Genomic DNA, 22443 nt, shown 5'->3' with positions numbered 1-22443 from the left:
GGTAAAATGACCATTCTACCCCTAATTAGTAGGAAAAGTGGGGAGTAAAATGCAAGGAAATTTCATGGAGAATAGTGTAAAATGGGGTGAGTTTGTAAAGAATTAAAGGATAAAGGTAAAAATTTCAAGAAAGAGTGAGGGCAAAATGGGAAAGAGTAGATATTATATGAGTTAATAAGGGTTGAATTCTCTAAACCCATTCATTTACCATTTCCACCGCCTTTCATCTCCCATTTTCTCTCAATTTCTCATCAATCTTCCAGGGATTTTTGAGAGGTTTGAGTTGGAATTTGACAAAGGATTGATCTAAGCAAGAAGAGGTAAGAATCCTACTCTAGAGATGAGTTTTATTCATGTAGGTTAAGTTCTTACTAAGTTTATGCTTAGGAAATAAGGGAAAGTTATGATTCAACAAGGTAGAGAGCTTTAGTGGAGACTACTCAAGTATGAGGTAAGTAAATCCAACTCAAGCTAAGTTTAAGAAATTTAAGTAGAGATTTATTTGTGCAGTATATATGATGCTTGTGGAAAATTGAGTAGAGCTGTATGTCTATTTGTTGAGAAATTGAGTTGAGAAGAGTATTTATGTTATGTTTGTGGGTATTTCCTTTATGGGAATGTTTATGAGTAATAGTTTGGATGAAGTTGGAGTAGATTGAGTAGATACTTTGGGAGTGTTCTTCTATGATAGGAACCATGCCCATAGAAGGGAGTTTCTCCCATTTTTGGATGGTTAAAAAGAGAAGGAGAGTTGTAGTTAGAGAAGAGTTTTTGTATGCACATAAGTTGTTTGATGAAATGCCTAAGTGAATCTGCCCTGTCACTGCCGTGACTTTCTAAGTGATTTTTGGGCATTTACGTACATAGTATTTTGTATTTGTAAGAAGTATATTTTAATGAGTAAAGAAAAATTTGAGCCCACTATCTTTCATATTATATACATATCTAATTTTACATAGTACGTATCATAAGAATAGTACTAAAGAGGAGTTGTACATTGCGAGAACGTAGGAACGTCAATACACTATTTGCCTATCCTCTTAATGCTAAGAGTTCACGTGCGTGGCTATGGTCGGATGCTCTAGTTAACCTTGTTAGAAAAACTACAGTTATAAAGTGTTTGACATTCAACGTTTACCTTGTCCTCATGCACTGGCAGCACTGAAACACAACGGAAGCCGGATTTTGGTTCAAGAATTACAGGAACTTTGCTCGCCTCTATTATGACAGATCACTACATCCTAGCTTATTCAGAAACGATATATCCGGTGCCTCTAGAAGAGCAGTGGGTAGTGCCGCCAGAGATGGTTAACATTATCATCCACCCGCCATTCAGGAAGACAGCAAAGGGGAGAAAAAGAGTTAAGCGTATTCCAGCGCCTTTGAGGTTCCCGAAGATGAATAAGTGCTCAATTTACAAGAACCTGGCCACAAGAGAAGCAGTTGCCAAAAGCAATCACATGCAGATCCAGAAAATTAGGTTCGAAGAAGGATGAAATTCAGGGAGTTGCCAAGGCAACCGTTGATGGTTATTGTTTTCAATTATTGATGTTATAAATTTATTGTTACCTTTAATAAATCATTCTTTATATTTCTTGTTACATGGCCAAAATATTTGTTGGTGATTTTAGTTTGGAATTAGTTGTGTAACAACCACTTTCTACTCAAATATTCATATAATTTATATAAGAAAATACATATAAATAGCATAAGAAAATTGGGCCCAAAAGTTTCTTTTTATTAAACATATGTATATGTGCTTACAACCATATATATTTTACAACAATTATAATATGTACAAAAGTCGTCAAAAACATGGTGAGCAGTGTAACCGCTCCCCTCCGTGTCGACGTCCATCCGACCGTGTCCTCACCTGGATCCTGCAAACATAGGAAATAACGGGTGAGCACTAAAATAATGCTCAGTAAGTAAATCCTCTACTCATCTATCCCCGTAACTCCTCTCTCTCTCTCTCTAATTCTTTCCTTACAACTTCTCATTCAATTACTCTTTGGTACTTCTCTCTATTTCCTTTCTTAGAACTTCTATTAACTCTCTTTAGTAAGTCACGACCCATCTTACCGGGGCATGACTGGGACTTGCTCCCACTCTACGTGACCTCTACTCGTTTTAGCCGATCGGACTCGGTTATGCATGGATCGAAACCCTTGGCCATGTGAGTGTATAATCTCTCTCTCTCGGGTACTCGGGTATAGCCCTCATCCGCATGGACTCTCACGGGCTACACCACTTCTCTATCTAACTCATGCCGCTCTCTCAATGCGGCGTACATGCGGGAATACTCTACCATTACTCACGGTTCCCATCGCACAACCTACGCTATTCTATTTATCTTAGCTCTTAAAGTAGCTTATTCAAATCTCTACCATGCCTCAAGCTACTTCTTAAGTCACTAATGCACTTATGAAATGCCAAATAAGATTGCATCAAAACAGTTATTCTGCACAGGTCACACTAAAAAGGGCATAACTAGCGTTATACACATCGATTACTACGGTTTTGATCTCGTTCTAAATCTTAGAGACAGGGATACAACTTTATGTTTGGTCTAAACCCAGTTCAATCCGTAAAATGCTCAAAAATCACTTATAAAGTCACGGCTGTGACAGGGCAGATTCCACTTAGGCATTTCATAACAAACTCATGTACATATAAATACTCTATAATATACTACTATACTTCATTCTCTAGCCATTCAAAATGGGAGAAAACTCCCTCATATAACCATAATCCCTGTCAAGGAAAACACTTCCAAATAGGTTACACAACATCTCCCAAACTTCATCTCAAGTTCCATTTCTCAATACACATTAAAACACTTCTCATACATGAAGTGTATCCAACAACCACAATAGCTACTCATCTCAACTCAATTCTCATCAAGCATACTACATACTTATACATGCATACATCTCTACAAAAGCTTATTCAAATCTCAACTTGGTTGGATTTACTTACCTTATGAAAAAATGACTTCTTTAGCACTTTTCCTTTCCTTTGTTGTCTTGTCTTCTCTCTACAACTCAAAATACAACAAGAATAATAACCACCAAATAAGACTTCAATATAACTCTATAGCAAACTCACTCTAAAGCAGAATCCTTACCTAGGATGCTTTAGATGAAATCTCTACTCAAATTACTCAAAAGCTCTCTTAAACCCCTTTGAAATCTTGGAAGATTGGATGGAGAAATTGAGTGAAAGTAGGCAAGGACAGAGTCGGTGGAAATGGATGGACTAAAGGGTTTCTCTACACTTAACCCTTTTTAGCTCATATTATAAGCATCATTTCCCATTTTTCCCTTGCCCTTCCTTGGAAATTCCCTCTATATCCTTTGATTCTTTACAAATACACCCCCATCCTAACACAATCTCTACTAAATTTCCTTACATTTTACTCCCCACTTTTCCTGCTAATTAGGGGTAAAAAGGTCATTGTGCCCCAAAGGAAGAATTCTCTAGAAAACTCAAGAAACTTTTTGCTAGGCTCTTCGCCGCGGCGAAGAACAATCGGTCGCCCCGGTGAAACACGTGGGTGCAGCTCCTCCTCGCCGCGGCGAAGCTTCTTCTTTGCCCCGGCGAAGCTCGAATTTCCAAACTTCACCAAATTTCAACCAAAACCAAGGCAAACACTTAACCAATACAACATACCATTTTAAATTAAAGACTCACCAACCAACCATGACAACAAACAAACTCAATTGAAGCTGAAACAGTGAATCCTTCAAGTAATACAGACAATCTTAAGTACGTACCTCAAGTGGGATATTACAGGTTGTCAAATTGAGGAGAAAGTATGGAATTAATATGTGTTGGTAATTTTAATTTGTCAAAATTCAGCAGAAAAGCAGGAAAAGTTTATATTTCCCATGATCACTTAAGCGACTAAGTATATCGCTTAAGCGACAAAGGGTTTTTCAAACAGGATCACTTAAGCGATCCATGATCGCTTAATCAACCAAGACAAAAAGACAAGAATCGCTTAAGTGATATTTAGGATCGCTTAAGCGATCCACGATCGCTTAATCGACCAAGACAAAAAGACAAGAATCGCTTAAGCGATATCTGGGATTCTGCCCAGGTGCACGATCGCTTAAGCGATCCACGATCGCTTAATCGACCAAGACAAAAAGACAAGAATCGCTTAAGCGATATCTGGGATTGCTTAAGCGATCGTGCACCTGGGCTGATGATTCTACCCAGGTGCACGATCGCTTAATTGACCAAGACAAGAATTGCTTAAGCGATATCTAGGATAGCTTAAGCGATTGTGCACCTGGGCTGATGATTTTGCCCGGGTGCACGATCGCTTAATCGACCAAGACAAAAAAACAAGAATCGCTTAAGCGATATCTCGGATCACTTACGCGATCATGCACCTGGGCGGATTTGATTCTACCAATCACATGAGATCGCTTAAGTGATCCAGGATCGCTTAATCGACCAAGTGAAAAAGAAAAGAATCTCTTAAGCGATATCTACGATCGCTTAAGCGACCTTATGTAAACGAAGTTCCTTTTAGTATGATCGCTTAATCGACTAACGAAAGATTTAAAAATTTAACAAATACACCCCCACCCACCCAACTTCCCAGATTCTAGTGACCACTGCCGGAAACCTACTGGGAAAGGGCGTTACAACGCATAGCCGTCGGATCAGGCTAGTAGGGCGTCGATATGGCCTTTTCCGGCCAGATCGACCACGGATGTGGTCGGAAAAGGCTAGATCACGGCCAGATCTAGCCGTCGACGGACAGAAAAAGAGACATCTGGCCGTCATTTTTAGTCAACGATGCCTAAGATTTGGCCATCGTTGACCGTCAACGATGTCTAAGATTTGGCCGTCGTTGACCGTCAACGATGCTTAAGATTTGGCCATCGTTGACCGTCAACGTCAGCCATTTCTTTTGAAAGTCGATAACAGCTCGATGTGGCCTTTTCCAGCCAAATCCACAGTGGATCTGGCCGAAAAATGTCACATCTGTGAATTACCGGCCATTTTTGGTCGTTTGTAGCTGTCGGTGGTGCCGAAATTTGGGAAGTTTGTTGGGTGGGCGTGTTTTTGTTACTTTTTAAACTTTTTCAAGTGGTATTAATGAAATTAATTCGGTTAATGGGTCTAAAATTTATTAAAAAAATACTAATATTTCCTAAATAATTAAACAAAGAAATATTATGGGAATAGGATTTATAATATTTATAGGAATATTCAACCCAACGCACCCTTTATGTTCTGAAAAAAGAAGAATCGTAAACCCTATATGTTTAGCATAGACGTAAACATTTAACACCGTACTGACGTAAAAGAACTATATGTTTAATATAAATATAATAACGGTCATAGTCCACAAAGAAGAATCATAAACCCTATATGTTTAGCATAAACGTAAACATTCAACACTTTATATGTTTCATATTGACGTAAAAGAACTATATGTTTAATATAAATATAATAACGGTCATAGTCCACTAAACGAATCGTAAACCCTATATGTTTAGCATAGCGTTAATCGCTAAACCAATGCTCTGAAATACAATAAATAATATCCGAATACATAGGAATACTTAAGCGATTCTTTGCTTTTACTCCTGCTCACTTAAGCGATCGGTAATCACTTAAGAGATCTAGCTCGTGGCAGATGCCCAAATCGAAAATCGCTTAAGCTATCCACTTGTATCGCTTAAGCGATCAAGAGTTAAGCGATTTTTGTAAAACATTCTTGATCGCTTAAGCGATCTTGGCTAAGGCAGAATGAATCTGCCCAGATCTATGATCACTTAAGCGATCTTAAGCAATCTTGTCTTGGACAGTGAATATCTGCCCATATCTATGATAGCTTAGGCGATCTTATGCATCGTTTAAGCGATTCATTGTTTTTACTCCTGGTCGCTTAAGCTATCCATTTGTATCGCTTATGCGATTTTCGTAAAACACTCTTGATCGCTTAAGCAATCTCAAATTTGCTTAAGCGATCTTGGCCAAGGTAGAATGAATCTGCCCAGATCTATGATCGCTTAAGCAATCTGAGATAGCTTAAGCGATCTCGTCCTGGGCAGAATGAATATCTGCACAGATCTATGATCGCTTAAGCGATCTTATGTATCGCTTAAGTGATGCTTCCTAAACGAGTCTCTGTCACTTAAGTGATTTAGGATCGCTTAAGCAATCTTTGTCAAGGCAGAATGAACATCTGCCCAGATGGGTAATCGCTTAAGCGATGCTTCATAATAGACTCTTGGTTGCTTAAGCGATTTGAGATCGCTTAAGCGATCATATCTGGAAAAGTCTTAGTCATTTGGGAAACATTTGTACATCACTCATTTCCCTCCCAAATCCGAAAAGAATTTGTATCAATCAAATTCATCACAAATCAAAATATAAGAGACATCAATGTAATCGAAACAGAAATAAAAAATAGGCATGGGATGCGACAAATATTGAAATATATGGACAAGCTAACCATTAGCCCCAACTTGGCTGAATCAAATAATCACACCAGTATATCACACGTTGTAGTGATACACAAAATGAAACAAAACGCTAAAAAACCATTATCCGGCTTGGGTGAAGCAAATGATCACACCATACATAGTAAATTCAACCTGCTATGAGATATCTTATATGGACAAAAAAAATTATCTCCCAAATGTCAGATCCAATGCTTTACAAAAATTTCCTATACACTGCCGCAAGAAGAGCCAAAGCACAAGAATTTCCTATACACTGCCTTTAATTTACTTTTTGATGCCAAAGAGTTTAATGCCACAGCACAATCCCTTTATTGTTTTGTACCATGCCTTCCCAGCAGCCTTTATTGCAGATGCCTCCTTTCCTCTTGCCAACCAGCCTTTGTTTGAAAAGTTTCCTCTCATTGTTTGCTAGGAACCTGCAGACACGTCAACTTTTGTAAATAAAAAAAAATACGTAAATAAGTTACAGTGTGTGTAGGTGAGAAGTTCACTCAATCCGTGTCTTTGGGTAAAGCTCCATATAAGCATGACACCTGCAGCATTAGCACTACAACCCAAGTATCAACATCAACATCACATAAACTACAAAATTCAAAGTCCAACTTTCATACCCTTTTATTGGGTTCTGCTCACTCAAAACGGATCCATCTACCCATGGAAGCAGTCGACAGCCCAGCCCTCTCAACAGTCTCTCATTGTTTCGTCATTCAACCCATCCATCGGGGTGTTGGTCATGTCAAACTCAATAAATTTCAGGGCATATACCCCACATTCAGCACTACAATAGGAAGAAGACATTAGCATTAGAATAAACTTATAGAACAATTGTATTATATAAGTTAGTTTTATACAAAAGTTAACTTGACTAATATATAGGGCCAGTAAAGCGCTTAATTGGCCACTTTCCGGTTAGTACTTGATCACCCAAATGCCCAAACATCCTGCTGTCACACAACAGCTACGGGAACAATGTGGACAGTGGCTCTAACTCGACATCCAACTGCTTGTCTCGACAAATAGTGGGGTTGCAGTCAAGGATCTTCAGTAACCCCTCCTCGAGATGCGCGACGACTACTATCCAGTGCTTCTCTTTGACGAGGATGATGCAGTACACTCTTTTAACAAAGGCCCAACTGTAGCCATATTTGGGCTGATCCTCCCGTATATACTGCATAATTCTATCATCAAAATGATAATCATCAAGGATGCAGTCCAACTATACTGGGGCCAATTTTTTTCGCTTCGGTCCTTTTACTAGCAACGAAATTTTTAATTAAAGTGTGATATGCCAAAACAAGGCTTTGGCCAAACACCACATCAGTGATGGCACAGTCGGGATACAACAGATCACCATCAGTAGTCTGTCGTAGCCTCATCAGTGCCAATATCTCATCGATATGCTACATCAAATAAAAACAACAAGATAAGTATGGAAAACATAGGCAAAAATAAGGAAAATTAAGCGACAATAACTCACCGAGTCCTCAAGCCACATGCCCATCGTCAACAACTTCCTAAACCATTCTTGGGGATAATCCCGTGTCTTACACTTTATATGGTCATTACTTCCTGATCCATTGTAATAGGCATAGAAGAGTTTTTCCTTTTTCCTCTATTGGCCTATACAAATTGACATTTGAGTGCAATTTCCCTTGCCCACTTCCTCCCGCTTCCTCCATTTTTACATCCCCGCTTCCTTCGCCTCCCACCTCGCCCTTCTTCATTATCACCACCCCACTTCCTCCACCAACCTCTTCAACCTCCTCTATTTCTAGTTCTTCCTCCATTTGTTTCTTAATTTTCTTCTTCTTTACCTGTGTCACTACCATGTAAGTTGATTTCACAAACTTGCTCTTCCGGCTCTCTCTTTTCAAGCCAGTTTGCACTTTAACTGCCTTTAATTCTCCACCAACATTTCTATAAAATGCCTTCAAAATATGGAATTAATACGTGTTGGTAATTTTAGTTTGTCAAAATTCAGGAGAAAAGCAGGAAAAGTATATATTTCCCATGATCGCTTAAGCGACTAAGGGTTTTTCAAACAAGATCGCTTAAGCGATCCACGATCGCTTAATCGACCAAGACAAAAAGACAAGAATCATTTAATAGACCAAGACAAAAGGACAAGAATCGCTTAAGCAATATCTAGGATCGCTTAATCGACCAAGACATAAGCGATCAAGATAAAAAGACAAGAATCGCTTAAGCGATATCTGGGATCGCTTAAGCGATCGTGCACCTGGGCTAATGATTCTGCCCAGGTGCACGATCGCTTAATCGACCAAGACAAAAAGACAAGAATCACTTAAGCGATATCTCGGATCGCTTAAGCGATCATGCACCTTGGTAGATTTGATTTTACCAATCACATGAGATCGCTTAAGCGATCCAGGATCGCTTAATCAACCAAGTGAAAAAGAAAAGAATCGCTTAAGCGATATCTACGATCGCTTAAGCGACCCTGTGTAAACGAAGTTCCTTTTAGTATGATCGCTTAATCGACCAACGAAAGATTTGAAAATTTAACAAATATACCCCTACCTACCCAACTTCCCAGATTTTGGAAAGGGCGTTATGACGCATAGCGATCAGATCTGGTTGGTAGGGTGTCGACGGACGGAAAAGGTGACATCTGGCCGTCTATGACGACCAAATATATGGCCATCGTTTTCGGTCAACGATGCCTAAGATTTGGCCGTCATTAATCGTCAACGTCAGCCATTTCTTTTGAAAGTCGATGATGGCCTAATGTGGCCTTTTCCGGCTAGATCCACAGTGGATCTAGTCGGAAAATGTCACATCTGTGAATTACCGGCCATTACCAGTAGTTTGTAGCTATCGGTGGTACCGGAATCTGGGAAGTTTGGTGGGTGGAGGAGGTGTTTTTGTTACTTTTTAAACTTTTTCAGGCAGTATTAATGAAATTAATTCAGTTAATGGGTCTAAAATTTATTAAAAAAATACTAATATTTCCTAAATAATTAAACAAAGAAATATTATGGGAATAGGATTTATAATATTTATAGGAATATTCAACCAAACGCACCATTTATGTTCTGAACAAAGAAGAATCGTAAACCCTATATATTTAGCATAGACGTAAACATTCAACACTTTATATGTTTCATACTGAAATAAAAGAACTATATGTTTAATATAAATATAATAACGGTCATAGTCCACTGAACGAATCGTAAACCCTATATGTTTAGCATAGCGTTAATCGCTAAACCGATGCTCTGAAATACAATAAATAATATCCGAATACATAGCAATCGCTTAAGAGATCTAGCTCGCGGCAGATGCCCAGATCGAAAATCGCTTAAGCTATCCACTTGTATCGTTTAAGCGATTTTCGTAAAACACTCTTGATCGCTTAAACAATCTTGGCTAAGACAGAATGAATCTGCCCAGATCTATGATCGCTTAAGTGATCTTAGATTGCTTAAGCGATCTTGTCCTGAACAGTGAATATCTGCCCATATCTATGATCGCTTAAGCGATCTTGTCTTAGACAGTGAATATCTGCCCATATCTATGATCACTTAGACGATCTTATGTATCGCTTAAGCGATTCATTGCTTTTACTCCTGGTCGCTGAAGCTATCCATTTGTATCGCTTATGCGATTTTTGTAAAACACTCTTGATCGCTTAAGCGATCTCAAATTCGCTTAAGTGATCTTGGCCAAGGCAGAATGAATCTGCCCATATCTATGATCGCTTAAGCGATCTTGTCCTGGGCAGAATGAATATCTGCCAAGATCTATGATCGCTTAAGCGATCTTATGCATAGCTTAAGCGATGCTTCCTAAACGAGTCTCTGTCGCTTAAGCAATTTAGAATTGCTTAAGCGATCTTTGTTAAGACAGAATAAACATCTACCCTGATGGATAATCGCTTAAGCGATCTGATGTATCGCTTAAGCAATGCTTCGTAATAGACTCTTGGTCGTTTAAGCGATTTGAGATTGCTTAAGCGATCATATCTAGAAAAGTCTTGGTCATTTGGGAAACATTTGTACATCACTCATTTCCCTCCCAAATCCGAAAAGAATTTGTATCAATCAAATTCATCACAAATCAAAATATAAGAGACATCGATGTAATCGAAACAGAAAATAAAAAATAGGCATGGGATGTGGCAAATATCGAAGTATATGGACAAGCTAACCATTAGCCCCAACTTGGGTGAATCAAATAATCACACCAGTATATCACACGTTGTAGTGATACACAAAATGAAACAAAATGCTAAAAAACCATTATCCAGCTTGGGTGAAGCAAATGATCACACTATACATAGTAAATTCAACATGCTAATGAGATATCTTATATGGACAAAAAAAAATTATCTCCCAAATGTCAGATCCAATTCTTTACAAAAATTTCCTATATACTGCCGCAAGAAGAGCCACAGCACAAGAATTTCCTATACACTGCCTTTAATTTACTTTTTGATGCCAAAGAGTTTAATGCCACAGCACAATCCCTTTATTGTTTTGTACCATGCCTTCCTAGCAGCCTTTATTGTAGATGCCTCCTCTACTCTTGCCAACCAACCTTTGTTTGAGAAGTTTCCTCTCATTGTTTGCTAGGAACCTGCAGACACGTCAACTTTTGTAAATAAAAAAAAACACGTAAATAAGTTACAGTGTGTGTAGGTGAGAAGTTCACTCAGTCCGTGTCTTTCGGTAAAGCTCCATATAAGCATGACACTTGTAGCATCAGCACCACAACCCAAGTATCAACATAAACATCACATAAACTACAAAATTCAAAGTCCAGGTTTCATACCTTTTTATTGGGTTCTGCTCACTCAAAACGAATCCATCTGCCCATGGAAGCAGTCGACAGCCCAGCCCTCCCGACAGTCTCTCATTGTTTCATCATTCAACCCATCCATCGGGGTGTTGGTCATGTCAAACTTAATAAATTTCAGGGCATATACCCCACATTCAACACTACAATAGGAAGAAAACATTAGCATTAGAATAAACTTATAGAACAATTGTATTATATAAGTTAGCTTTATACAAAAGTTACCTTGATTCATTTATTGGGTCGGTAGAGCGCTTAATTGGCCACTTTCCAGTTAGCACTTGATCACCCAAGTGCCCAAACATCCCGCTGTTATGCAACAGCCGCGGGAACAACATGGACAATGGCTCCAACTCGACCTCCAACTGTTTGTCTCGATAAATAGTCAGGTTGCAGTCAAGGATCTTCAGCAACCCCTTCTTGAGATACGCAACGACTGCTATCCAGTGCTTCTCTTTGACGAGGATGATGCAGTATACTCTTTTAACAAAGGCCTAACTGTGGCCATATTTGGGCTGATCCCCCCGTATATACTACATAATTATGTCATCAAAATGATAATCATCAGGGATGCAGTCCAACTGTACTGGGGCCAATCTTTTTCGCTTTGGTCCTTTTACTGCACCACTACCAACGACATTTTTAATTAAAGTGCGATATGCCGAAACAAGCCTTTAGCCAAACACCACATCAGTGATGGCACAGTCGGGATACAACAGATCACCATCAATAGTCTGTCGTAGCCTCATCAGTGCCAATATCTCATCAATGTGCTGCATCAAATAAAAACAACAAGATAAGTATGGAAAACATAGGCAAAATTAAGGAAAATTAAGCGAAAATAACTCACCAAGTCCTCGAACCACGTGCCCATCGTCAACAACTTCCTAAACCATTCCTGGGGATAATCCTCTGTCTTACACTTTATATGGCCATTACTTCCTGATCCATTGTAATAGGCATAGAAGAGTTTTTTTCTTTTCCTCTATTGGCCTATACAAATCGACATTTGAGTGTAATTTCCCTTGCCCACTTCCTCCCGCTTCCTCCATTTTTACATCCCCGCTTCCTTCGCCTCCCACCTCGCCCTCCTCCATTATCACCGCCCCACTTCCTCCACCAACCTCCTTAACCTCCTCCATTTTTGGCTCTTCCTCAATTTGTTTCTTAATTTTCCTCTTCTTTACCTGTGTCACTGCCATGTAAGGCGATTTCACAAACTTGCTCTTTCGGCTCTCTCTTTTCAGCCCAGTTTGCACTTCATCCGCATTTAATTCTCCACCAACTTCCTCCTCCCCTGTACCAACTTTTGCTGCCAGCTTATCCACTTTCTCCTCAACCCTTTTCATGCGCTCTTCTATCTTGTCAAACCTGTTGTAAACGGCTGTTGTAAAACTTTGAAACAAGCCGTTTATGAGGTCAACCACCTTATTATCCCGATGCTAATGTCTCGACAAAGTGGTACTTGTTGTACCGGTTTGCTGAGGCATACGAACCTCTTCCTCCCTCTTCTCCTCCTCCTCCTCGGACCTCCGACCGATTGGAGCTTTATCCTCCTCGGCATCAACCACGTTGTGAAGTAGTGGCCTCGCAACTGCCATCACATGCGTGACCCCTTTTAGGTCTCGCATCAGGCGGTCTATCCGTTCATCGCTTGCATCCTCCAGTGCTTTGAAAGATTTGACATAGTTCTCTTCCGTTTCAACCCCAGTAGCGATGAGAAAGGGACGGATGACTCCCTGCAATAAGAAACAAAATCAATCAGATTGAAGCGACATTTTAAAGTAACTGCATATTCAAAAGTTTAGTCCTTTAGTCTTACCACAACCATTTGAATGTCAACATCTATTTGATCGTAATCCGAATGGGTGTACCTCTGGACATGCTACCGCAACATCCTAGGAAATTACTATTGCACATCCAAACTATCCCCCCCCCCCCCTTTAGCGAAGACAGGGATGGTCTCGTACATCCAAGCCTATATTGTAAAAAAAAAATAGTCCATATCATAATTCAAACACATATGTTATAAAAAAATATAACAAAAAGCTATTAATATTTACCTGTATTGCCCATGGGAAGCCAAACAAATTGTATGTGCTTGGTTTATCCTTCCCCTCCCATTGGGACTGCTTTAACGCCATGTCTATTTTTTTCAGGCTGTTCATGTTTGCTCATATGATTTCAGTCCCCATGGATAAGAATTAAAGAACTTCAAGTTGCTTGCAAACAACAATCAATCTTTCTTAACAGCTTTTGTTGAGTCACCAGCCAATAAGATTGAATGTAAAAACAAAACCAAGTACACTTTTATCTTCTCTGTATCAGTAAATTCAACTTTTGCTAGCCTATTCTCTAATACCTGTGCTGTAATAGACTTAGCCCCCTGCAAAACCTTATCATAAAACTGCCTGGCTCCCCGACTATTCTTTACTGTCTTTGTCTTCTTATTTGGCACTTCCCCACATCCTAAGCCCATCACCAGGGCATATTCCATCATGCCAAAACGTAGTGGCTTTCCACCCACCACAAACCACATTTTTTTTTATTGCATCTTACTAAGTGCATCAACATGTAATGCACTCCCTGCCCCCAAAATGACTTTTCCAATGATTTCCGAGTCCTAAAAACTGACCGAAACAAGTGCGACTGAAATCTCTTTTACCATGCGTAATTGCATCTAAAATGTCCTGTATTTTGTCAAAAACTTCCCAACTTGACCTGACCGTCACCCTTGCAGGGAAGTAGGGCACCTTATCGCTTATAAGGTCCAACTCGTAGTCTGTATAGTTTATGGTCCGCACAATCTGTACAATCGATATAAACAAAATGTCAACAACAAAAATAAACCAAAACAACTAATAAACAAAATATCAGCAAAAAAAACCAACACTGTGGTCGGTTAAGCGATTTCAGATCGCTTAACAGATCTTGACTCTGCCTCGTGCAAGATCGCTTAAGCGATTTCAAATCGCTTAAGTGACCAAAAGTTAACTGAAAGAATCTCTTAAGCAACACAAACGATCGCTTAAGCGATCTTATATCTATGATTCTACCTCGAAAAGATCGCTTAAGCGATCTAAAATTGCTTAAGTGACCAAGAGTCAACTTAATCAATCGCTTAAGCGATATAAAGGATCGTTTAAGCGATCTTGGATCTAGGCAGATGGAGTAAAAGAGGTTAATCGCTTAAGCGATACAAATGATCGCTTAAGCAACAGTTTAGAAAGTATCTTTGCTTCGGCTCCCTGCTCGTTCTCGCCGGCCTCCTCCTCGTCGCTTGAATCCTTGGAAGACTCCTCCTAGCCTAAATTCTCGCCTGACTCCTCATCTTCAGAACCGTTTGCCAATTCCTCCCTCTGTTCTTATGTCGACAGCGTCTCCTCTCCCTATCGACCACTTTCACTGATCGGATGATCCACCGGAGCAACCATTGAACTACTTGTGCCACCGAAATCTAGGATTCGAAGTGGCGTTGGGTTGTCCTCGTCATTGTGAGTGTCAGCCATGGTTTTGGATTAAATTTGGCGTGAAAATTTGTAGTTTGGATCGAAAATGTGGGTTGTATCGCCGAAAATCGCGCAAATTCCGTTTAGGGTTCAAGAAATCAATCGAAAATCGTGACTTATTGTTGGAAATCGCGACTATATTCTGTTTAGGATTCAAGAAATTGAGTTTACGATTGAATATGGTGTGGAAATTTGCGAGTTCGATCGAAAATCGCATTGTCTCCCTTTGGTTCAAGAAATCAATTTTTGCCCTAATGAATTTTGATTAAGCGAGGTGAATAGTTAGTGGGGCTTGTTTTGAGAAATTTCAAAATTTAAAATCTTTTATTATTTCTGATTCGGCCCAAATATTCTTTACTCTTTTCATTTTAACCCATTTTATGTGTTTAGTTACTCTTTTCATTTTAACCCATTTTACGTGTTTAGTTAGTGGGGCTTGGTCGCTTAAGCGATTTAAGATCACTTAAGCGATCTCTTCCGAGGCAGAATAAAATTTGCCCAGATAGATGATCGCTTAAGCGATTCTGTGGTATCGCTTAAACGATTCTTCGATTTTACTCTTGGTCGCTTAAGCGATTTAAGATCGCTTAAGTGATCTCTTCCGAGGTAGAATAAAATCTGCCTAGATCTATGATTGCTTAAGCGATCCTCTGGTTTCGCTTAAGCGATTCCTCGCTTTTACTCTTGGTAGCTTAAGAGATTTCAAATCACTTAATCGATCTCTTCCGAGGCAGAATAAAATATGCCCAGATAGATGATCGCTTAAGCAATCCTCTGGTATCGCTTAAGCGATTTTTTGGTTTTACTGTTGGTCGCTTAAGCGATTTCAGATCGCTTAAGCGATCTCTTCCGAGGCAGAATAAAATCTGCCCAGATCTATGATCGCTTAAGTGATCCTCTGGTATCTCTTAAGCGATTCTTCGCTTTCACTCTTTGTCGCTTAAGCGATTTCAGATCGCTTAAGCGATCATTTGAGAAAAAATCTTGGTCGCTTAAGAGATATATGTGGTCACTCATATATCGCTTAAGCGATCATGACAAAAAGAGAAGAATCCTACATTTCTCCTAAATTATGTAATAATCTGTCTTTATAGAGCTAATTTCGAAATAACTCATTTTCCTCCCAAATTCGAAAAGAATAAGCAGCAAAATGAAGTCATTTATATCAATCTAATTTATCACAGATCAAAATATAAAAGACATCAATGTAATTGAAAGTTTAAACTTAAAATCATTCATAATAGTGCCAAAACAGAATAAATCCTAAGCCACTTTGACAAGTTTTGGAATTCGGTATAATCACTGTCTGAGATCATTCTTTGGTACCATGCCTTGCCAGCAGCCTTGATTGCAGATGCCGCCACTTTGAGAAGTTTTCAAATTCGGTATAATCACTGTCTGAGATCATTTCATGGTACAAAAACTAGCCAACAGCCTTGATTGCAGATGCCTTGCCGGCAGCCTACTCAGAAAGCCCAAGCCAGTTTAAGGAGTTCCCTCTCATTGTTTGCCAACAACCTGCAAAATTATCCGGCACACCTGCAGCCACGTCAACTTTTCTAAATAAAACACAAAAAAACAAAAAGTTTTTCAGGGCCAATTTGTTGAATGGAAAGTTGGGATGTCCGGGGAGTAAAATGTTCTCTTTTCATGAACCGAAGTTATGGAGTGCAAGATTTAAAAGTTCACTGAGTCCGTCTATTTCGGTAAAGCTGTGTATAAGCATGACACCTGCAGCATCAGCACCACAACCCAAATATCAACATCAACATCACATAAACTACAAAATTAAAAGTACAAGTTCCAAACCTTTTGATTGGGTTGTGGTCACTCAAAACAGATCCATTTCCCCATGGAAGCACTCAACAGCCCAACGCTCCCGAAAGATGGTTATTGTTTCGTCATTCAATCCGTCCATCGGGCTGTTGGTCATGTCGAACTGAATAAATTTTAGGGCATATGCCCCACAATCAGCATTGCAATAGAAAGATGACATTAGCATTAGAATAAGCTTATAGAACAATTGTATTATGTAAGTTAGTTTTATACAAAATTTACCTTAACTCATTTGTTGGGACAGGAACGCGCTTGAGTGGCCACTTTCCCGTCAATGCTTCATCACCGAAGTGCTCAAACATCCCGCTCTCGCGTAACAGTCGCAGGAACAACACGGACAGTGGCTCCAACTCGGCCTCCAACTGCCTGTCTTGACAAATTGTTGGGTTGTAGTCAAAGATCTTCAGCAACCTCTCTTCTAATAGCGCGACGACTACTATCCAGTGCATTTCCTTGACCAAGATGATGCAGTAGACACTTTTAACCTTTGCCCAATTGTGGCCATATTTGGGCTTGTCTCCCATTACATACTACATCATCCTGTCATCAAACTTAAAATCATTAGGGATGTAGTCCAAGTCTTCTGTGCCCGATCGTTTTTGCTTGGCTCCTTTTGCTACAAATGTACCAATGGCCTTTTTCAATAAATTGAGATATGTCGATACCAGTGTTTGGCCAAAGGCCACATCGCTGATGACACAATTGGGATACAGTAGATCACCATTGATGGTTTGTTGTATCCTTATCAGTGCCAATTCCTCATCAATGTGCTGTATCAAATAAAAACAACATGATAAGTATACAATACCTCATGGAAAACATAAGCAAAAATAAGGAAAATTAAGTACAAATAACTCACCGAGTCGTGAAGCCAACTGCCCATCGTCAAAATCTTTTCAAACTAATCCCGAGAATAATCCCTAGTCTTACACCTTACAAGGGCATCACTTCCGGATTCATTGTAATAGGCATAGAAGGGTTTTTTCTTTTCCTCCTCTATTGGCCTATACAAATCGACAGTGGACTCCATTTTTGCTTGCCCGCTTCCTCTCCCTTCCTTCATTTGTACATCCCCGCTTCCTTTGCCTCCCGCCTCAACCTCCTTCATTATAACTGCCCCACTTCCTCCAGAAACCTCTTTAACCCCCTCACTTTTGGCTTCTTCCTCAATTTGTTTCTTTGTTTTCCTCTTAATTCCACGTGTTAGTACGGTGTACAGCGATTTCACAAACCTGCTCTTTCAGCTCTCTCTTTTCAGCCCAGGTTGCACTTTAACCGCCTTCAATCCTCCACCAACTTCCTCCTGCACCATACCAACTTCCTCCTGCACCCTAACAACTTTCTCTGCCACCTTATCCACTTACTCCTCCACCCTTTTCAACTGCTTTTCCATCTTATCAAACAAACTCCTTATGAGGTCAACCACCTCACTCTCCCGACCCCGACGCCTCGGCAAAGCGGTACTTGTTGTACAGGTTTGCTGAGGCATACTAACCTCTTCCTCCCTCCCCCCCTCCTCCCTCCCACCGATTGTGGCTTCATCTGCCTCGGCGTCAACCACATTCTCAAGCAGTGGCCCTACAACTGCCCTCACATGTGTGATCCCTTGTAGATCCTGTGTTAGGAGATCTATCCCTTTATCTCTTTGATCCTCCAGTGCTCGGAAAGATGTGACATAATGCTGTTGCGCTTCACCCCCAGTATGGGTGAGGAAGGGATGGACAACCCCCTGCAATAAGAAACAAAATCAATCAGATTTAAGCGAAATTTTACAGCAAGTGCATGTTCAAAAGCTTAATCCTTTAATCTTACCCGAGCTGATTGAATTTCAATCTCTATTTGCTCATAATCCGAATGGGTACACTTCTGGTCGTGCCATTGCAACATCCTAGGAAATGTCTATTGCACAACCGAAGCCCTAATCCTCCCCCCTGTCTTTGCCAGGACAGGGATGGCCTCATACATCCAAGCCTACATTGTAAAAAAACAGTCCATATCATAATTCAAACACATATATTAAAAAAAAATATAACAAAAAGCTATTAATATTTACCTGCATTGCCTATGGGAAGCCAAACAAATTGTACGTCGCCGGTCTATTCTTCTCGGCCCATTGGGAGTGCTTTAACGCCAGGTCTTTTGCTTGCAGGGACTCCACGGTTCGCTTAAATGATACCCGTCCCCACGGATAAGCATTAAAGAAGTTCAAGTTGCTTACAAACTTCACCCAATCAATATCAACGGCTTTTGTTGAGTCACTAGCCATTAGGATCGAATGTAAGAACAATACCAAGCACAATTTGAACGTCTCTGAATCGTTAAACTCACCATCTTTTAACCTGTCCTCTAATTCCTGTGCCTTAATAGACTTGTTCCCCACCAAAACCTTGTTAGCCAACCTTTTGGCTCCAATACTATCAAATATTCTTTTTTCCTCAACCTCACCTGGCAATTCCCCACATCTTAAGCTAGTCACCAACGCATATTCCATCATCCCGAAACGTAGTGGCTTTCCATCCACCATGAACCACATTTCATGCTTTTTCTTGCTTTTTATTGAGTGCAGCAACATATAATGCACTCCCGACCCCCAAAATGTCTTTTTCCATTTTGTGTCCATATCCCAAAAATGACTGAAACAAGTCTCTTTGAATCTCCTTTCACCATTCCTCACTATCCCTAAAATCCCCGTTATTCTCGTTAAAACATCCCAACTTGACCTCACTGTCATCCTCACAGTGAAGTACGGTACCGTATCGCTTACAACCTCTAATCCGTACTCTCTATAGTTTACGCTCCGGAAAATCTGCACAATCGATATAAATAAAATATGAGCAAAAAAATTAAACCAAATCAAATATAAACAAAATATGCTCTGGAAGAATCGCTTAAGTGATGGGCAGATGATTCTGCCTCATATAAGATCTCTTAAGCGATCTGAAATCGCTTAAGCGATACAAAGGATCGTTTAAGCGATTAAAGATCTGGGCAGATTTGGTTCTGCCTCGGAAGAGATCGCTTAAGAGATCTTGTATGAGGCAGAATCAACATCTACCAGATCTAAGATCGCTTAAGCGATCGTTTATATCGCTTAAGCGATTCATCGCTTTTACTCTTAAGCAATTCTAAATAGCTTAAGCAACCAAGAGTAAAAGTCGCTTTTACTCTTGTTCTCTCTCATTGTGTCGCCGTCGCCGTCGTCTTCGCTGTTGGAACACCTTCACTGATCGGAGGATCCACCGGAACAGCCATTGAACTGCTTGCGCGGCCGGACTCTACGATTCGAAGAGGCGTTGAGTTTTCCTCCTCATTGTGAATGTTAGCCATGGTTTTAAGAAAGGAAGAAGCTTTAGGATTGAATTTGGGTGTGAAAATTTGCCGAAATGTGGACTGTTATCGTCGGAAATTGCAAAGAATGCGTTTAGGGACTGAAGATATCAATTTTTGCCTTAATTGGTTTCGATTAAACGATTTGAATGGGTGGGGCTCTTTTTCAAATTTCAAATTTTAAAAATTTTCATTAATTATTTTTGTCCTTATATGTTTTAATCTTTTCATTTTAACCCATTTTACATATTTAATGGATCCTAACTATGCCACATCAGCTTCTCTAAATTAAAAAAAAAAATTAAAAACAGTTTCAAGGCCATTTTCTTAAATCGAAACTTGGGATAGCCGGTCAGCTAAATTTTCTCACCCCCTTTTTAGTAATCGTTTTTTCTTTTTAAATCACAGTTCACAGTTTTGTTGAATTAGATGAAGGGTTATTTGACTAATAGGTGAGATCACACCTGAGATTACGTTGATTACAATCTAAACATAACATATTTTTTTTCTTTACTATTTTCTAGCTTATAAGAAAAGAATAACGCTGGATATCCCACAAACATTTTGTTTTGGTCTGTGCGCTAGATTCTCTTCTGTTTGTACTGAAACTATATTTGAACTTGAAATGGTTTTTGTTCTGAGAAGTTTTGATATAGAAGGTCGGGTTTTATTACCTGAGACTTTAGGGTTTGCAGATCCCAAAATCTTAGATAAGAAGATGATGCCAAGTACATAACATTATCCTAATATGATCGTGGGCCAAGTCGGGCAAGCTGTAAAGCCCAGTAATAACGAGGGCCCTGATATTATTGATCTCTATCAGAGACTTATATTACTAAATAGAATATGAATATCATGCGTCGGTGTTTCAACATCTGATCCCCAAGACGTCATTTCAAAGCATCTTCTCCTACTGTCTCTCTCTCTGACTCTTATCTCTCTTCACTGATATGGATCAAATCCAACACACTCATGTTGAAGTAAGAGGAGTAAAGCTTCACGTTGCTCAAATTGGAACAGGTAATTTGCATATAAGAAGTAAGATATATAGATATTGTATTTATTTGTTCATTATTGCTTGCTGATCATGAAAATTAAATAAATTTTGTGTTGCAGGTCCTAAGGTGGTGTTGTTCTTGCATGGATTCCCAGAAATCTGGTATTCATGGAGGTACCAGATGATTGCAGTTGCAAACGCTGGCTACCGAGCCATTTCTATCGATTTCAGGGGCTATGGACTCTCTGACCACTCAGCTGAGCCCGAGAAAACAACCTATATGGACCTTGTTCATGATGTTGTTGCTCTTCTCGACTCTTTCACCATCCATAAGGTAAATGCTCTTTCGTCGTTTCAAACTCATACAAGTACGCTCTGGATTGGATTAGCTGGCTGTGTGTGTATATATATATAAACCATATTAAAGATTGTAATTATATATCTCTTTTTACAAAATTTTTTTTACAATTCATGATTTATCAAGTAAGATTTATTACGAGTTCATCGATTGAAAACTACATAATTGTGAGAGCTTTTGTGAGAAAGTATAACATTTTTCTTATAGGACACAATAACCAATCGGGGATTCCTTTTGATTAGTGTTAATAATTAAATAATTACATTAATAAGAGCACATGGGCGGTAGTTACAATGCCAGAGGCAAATGTATTGAAGTTGACTTTAGTCGTTTCTTTAAACTAGCGGCTACCCTACCCCCATGTATTTATAATTTTCTATCTTTTGTAGATTATAGTGTGGTGGAAAAAACATTGTTAGATGTTTGAATTTGACATCAAAGATCTTATACGTGTAAAGTGTTAAGTTGGTCTTAAAAATTATACGTGATTAATTTCTGAGTTAAGATAAAGTTATTTACAGTGAGAATTTTATAGTGATTCGGATACTTAAAACGATCTCTACATTCACTATTTCTTTTATATAAGTATGTTCCAAGAGATTGCGAACATCGAACAGAGATACAGAAGTTTAGTATTGAGAGAGAATATCAAGTCAGTCTCTTTCTCGTAAGTTGTCTTTGCTATTGATTGTTTTGAAAATCAAAGATCCTCCTTTTGTGAGGGAGAGTCCTCTATTTATAACTGCTGATTTCAAGATAATGATTATAAGTTTGTAAGTGGGTAGGTGTCATGCAAGTCCTTCTTTGCGTCTCATTAGCTAATAACTTAGGAAATATCCTCAAATTATTAGGGGTTTGGACAGGTGTGTGGACCTCATTCATTCACAGACAACCTAAACTTGTTGGGTTGGTGACAACTGTATTCTCTCTGTCTTGGGCGATGTGGCAGATCATGGATAGCACAAAGTCATCCTAAACTCGAATTGGTGCTTGCTAGAGGTGAGCATTTGGGACTGGGTCCAAAAACCCAGCCCAAAAACCCAGTCCTTGAGAGGACCAAGCCTAACGGGCCCTCCTCCAATTTTTTTTTTTTTTAAAAAAAAATTG

The 22443-nt window shown here is 39.4% G+C and overlaps 1 protein-coding gene across 1 annotated transcript; it reads left to right on the top strand.

The window, feature by feature from the left end:
- Nucleotides 1–20824: 20824 nt before the first annotated feature.
- Nucleotides 20825–21408, top strand: LOC116131011 (epoxide hydrolase B-like). The gene is made up of 2 exons (XM_031416676.1): nt 20825–21001; nt 21098–21408. Exons 1-2 carry the CDS (start codon nt 20932–20934, stop codon nt 21391–21393), a joined length of 366 nt encoding a protein of 121 aa, XP_031272536.1. The 5' UTR covers nt 20825–20931; the 3' UTR covers nt 21394–21408.
- The last annotated feature ends 1035 nt before the right edge of the window (nt 21409–22443 follow it).

The sequence above is a fragment of the Pistacia vera genome, unplaced genomic scaffold, assembly GCF_008641045.1.
Source record: "Pistacia vera cultivar Batoury unplaced genomic scaffold, PisVer_v2 Contig227, whole genome shotgun sequence".
Classification (NCBI taxonomy): domain Eukaryota; kingdom Viridiplantae; phylum Streptophyta; class Magnoliopsida; order Sapindales; family Anacardiaceae; genus Pistacia; species Pistacia vera.
The sequence above is the reverse complement of the archived record's forward strand: the minus strand, read 5'-3'. Positions and strand labels throughout refer to the sequence as shown.

What these genes read in the sequence shown, in the direction of transcription:
- LOC116131011 (XM_031416676.1), top strand. Translation starts at nt 20,932, where the DNA reads ATGGATCAAATCCAACACACTCATGTTGAAGTAAGAGGAGTAAAGCTT. An exon ending in CGTTGCTCAAATTGGAACAG is followed by an intron (nt 21,002 to 21,097) that starts GTAATTTGCATA and finishes TTTGTGTTGCAG; the next exon opens with GTCCTAAGGTGGTGTTGTTC.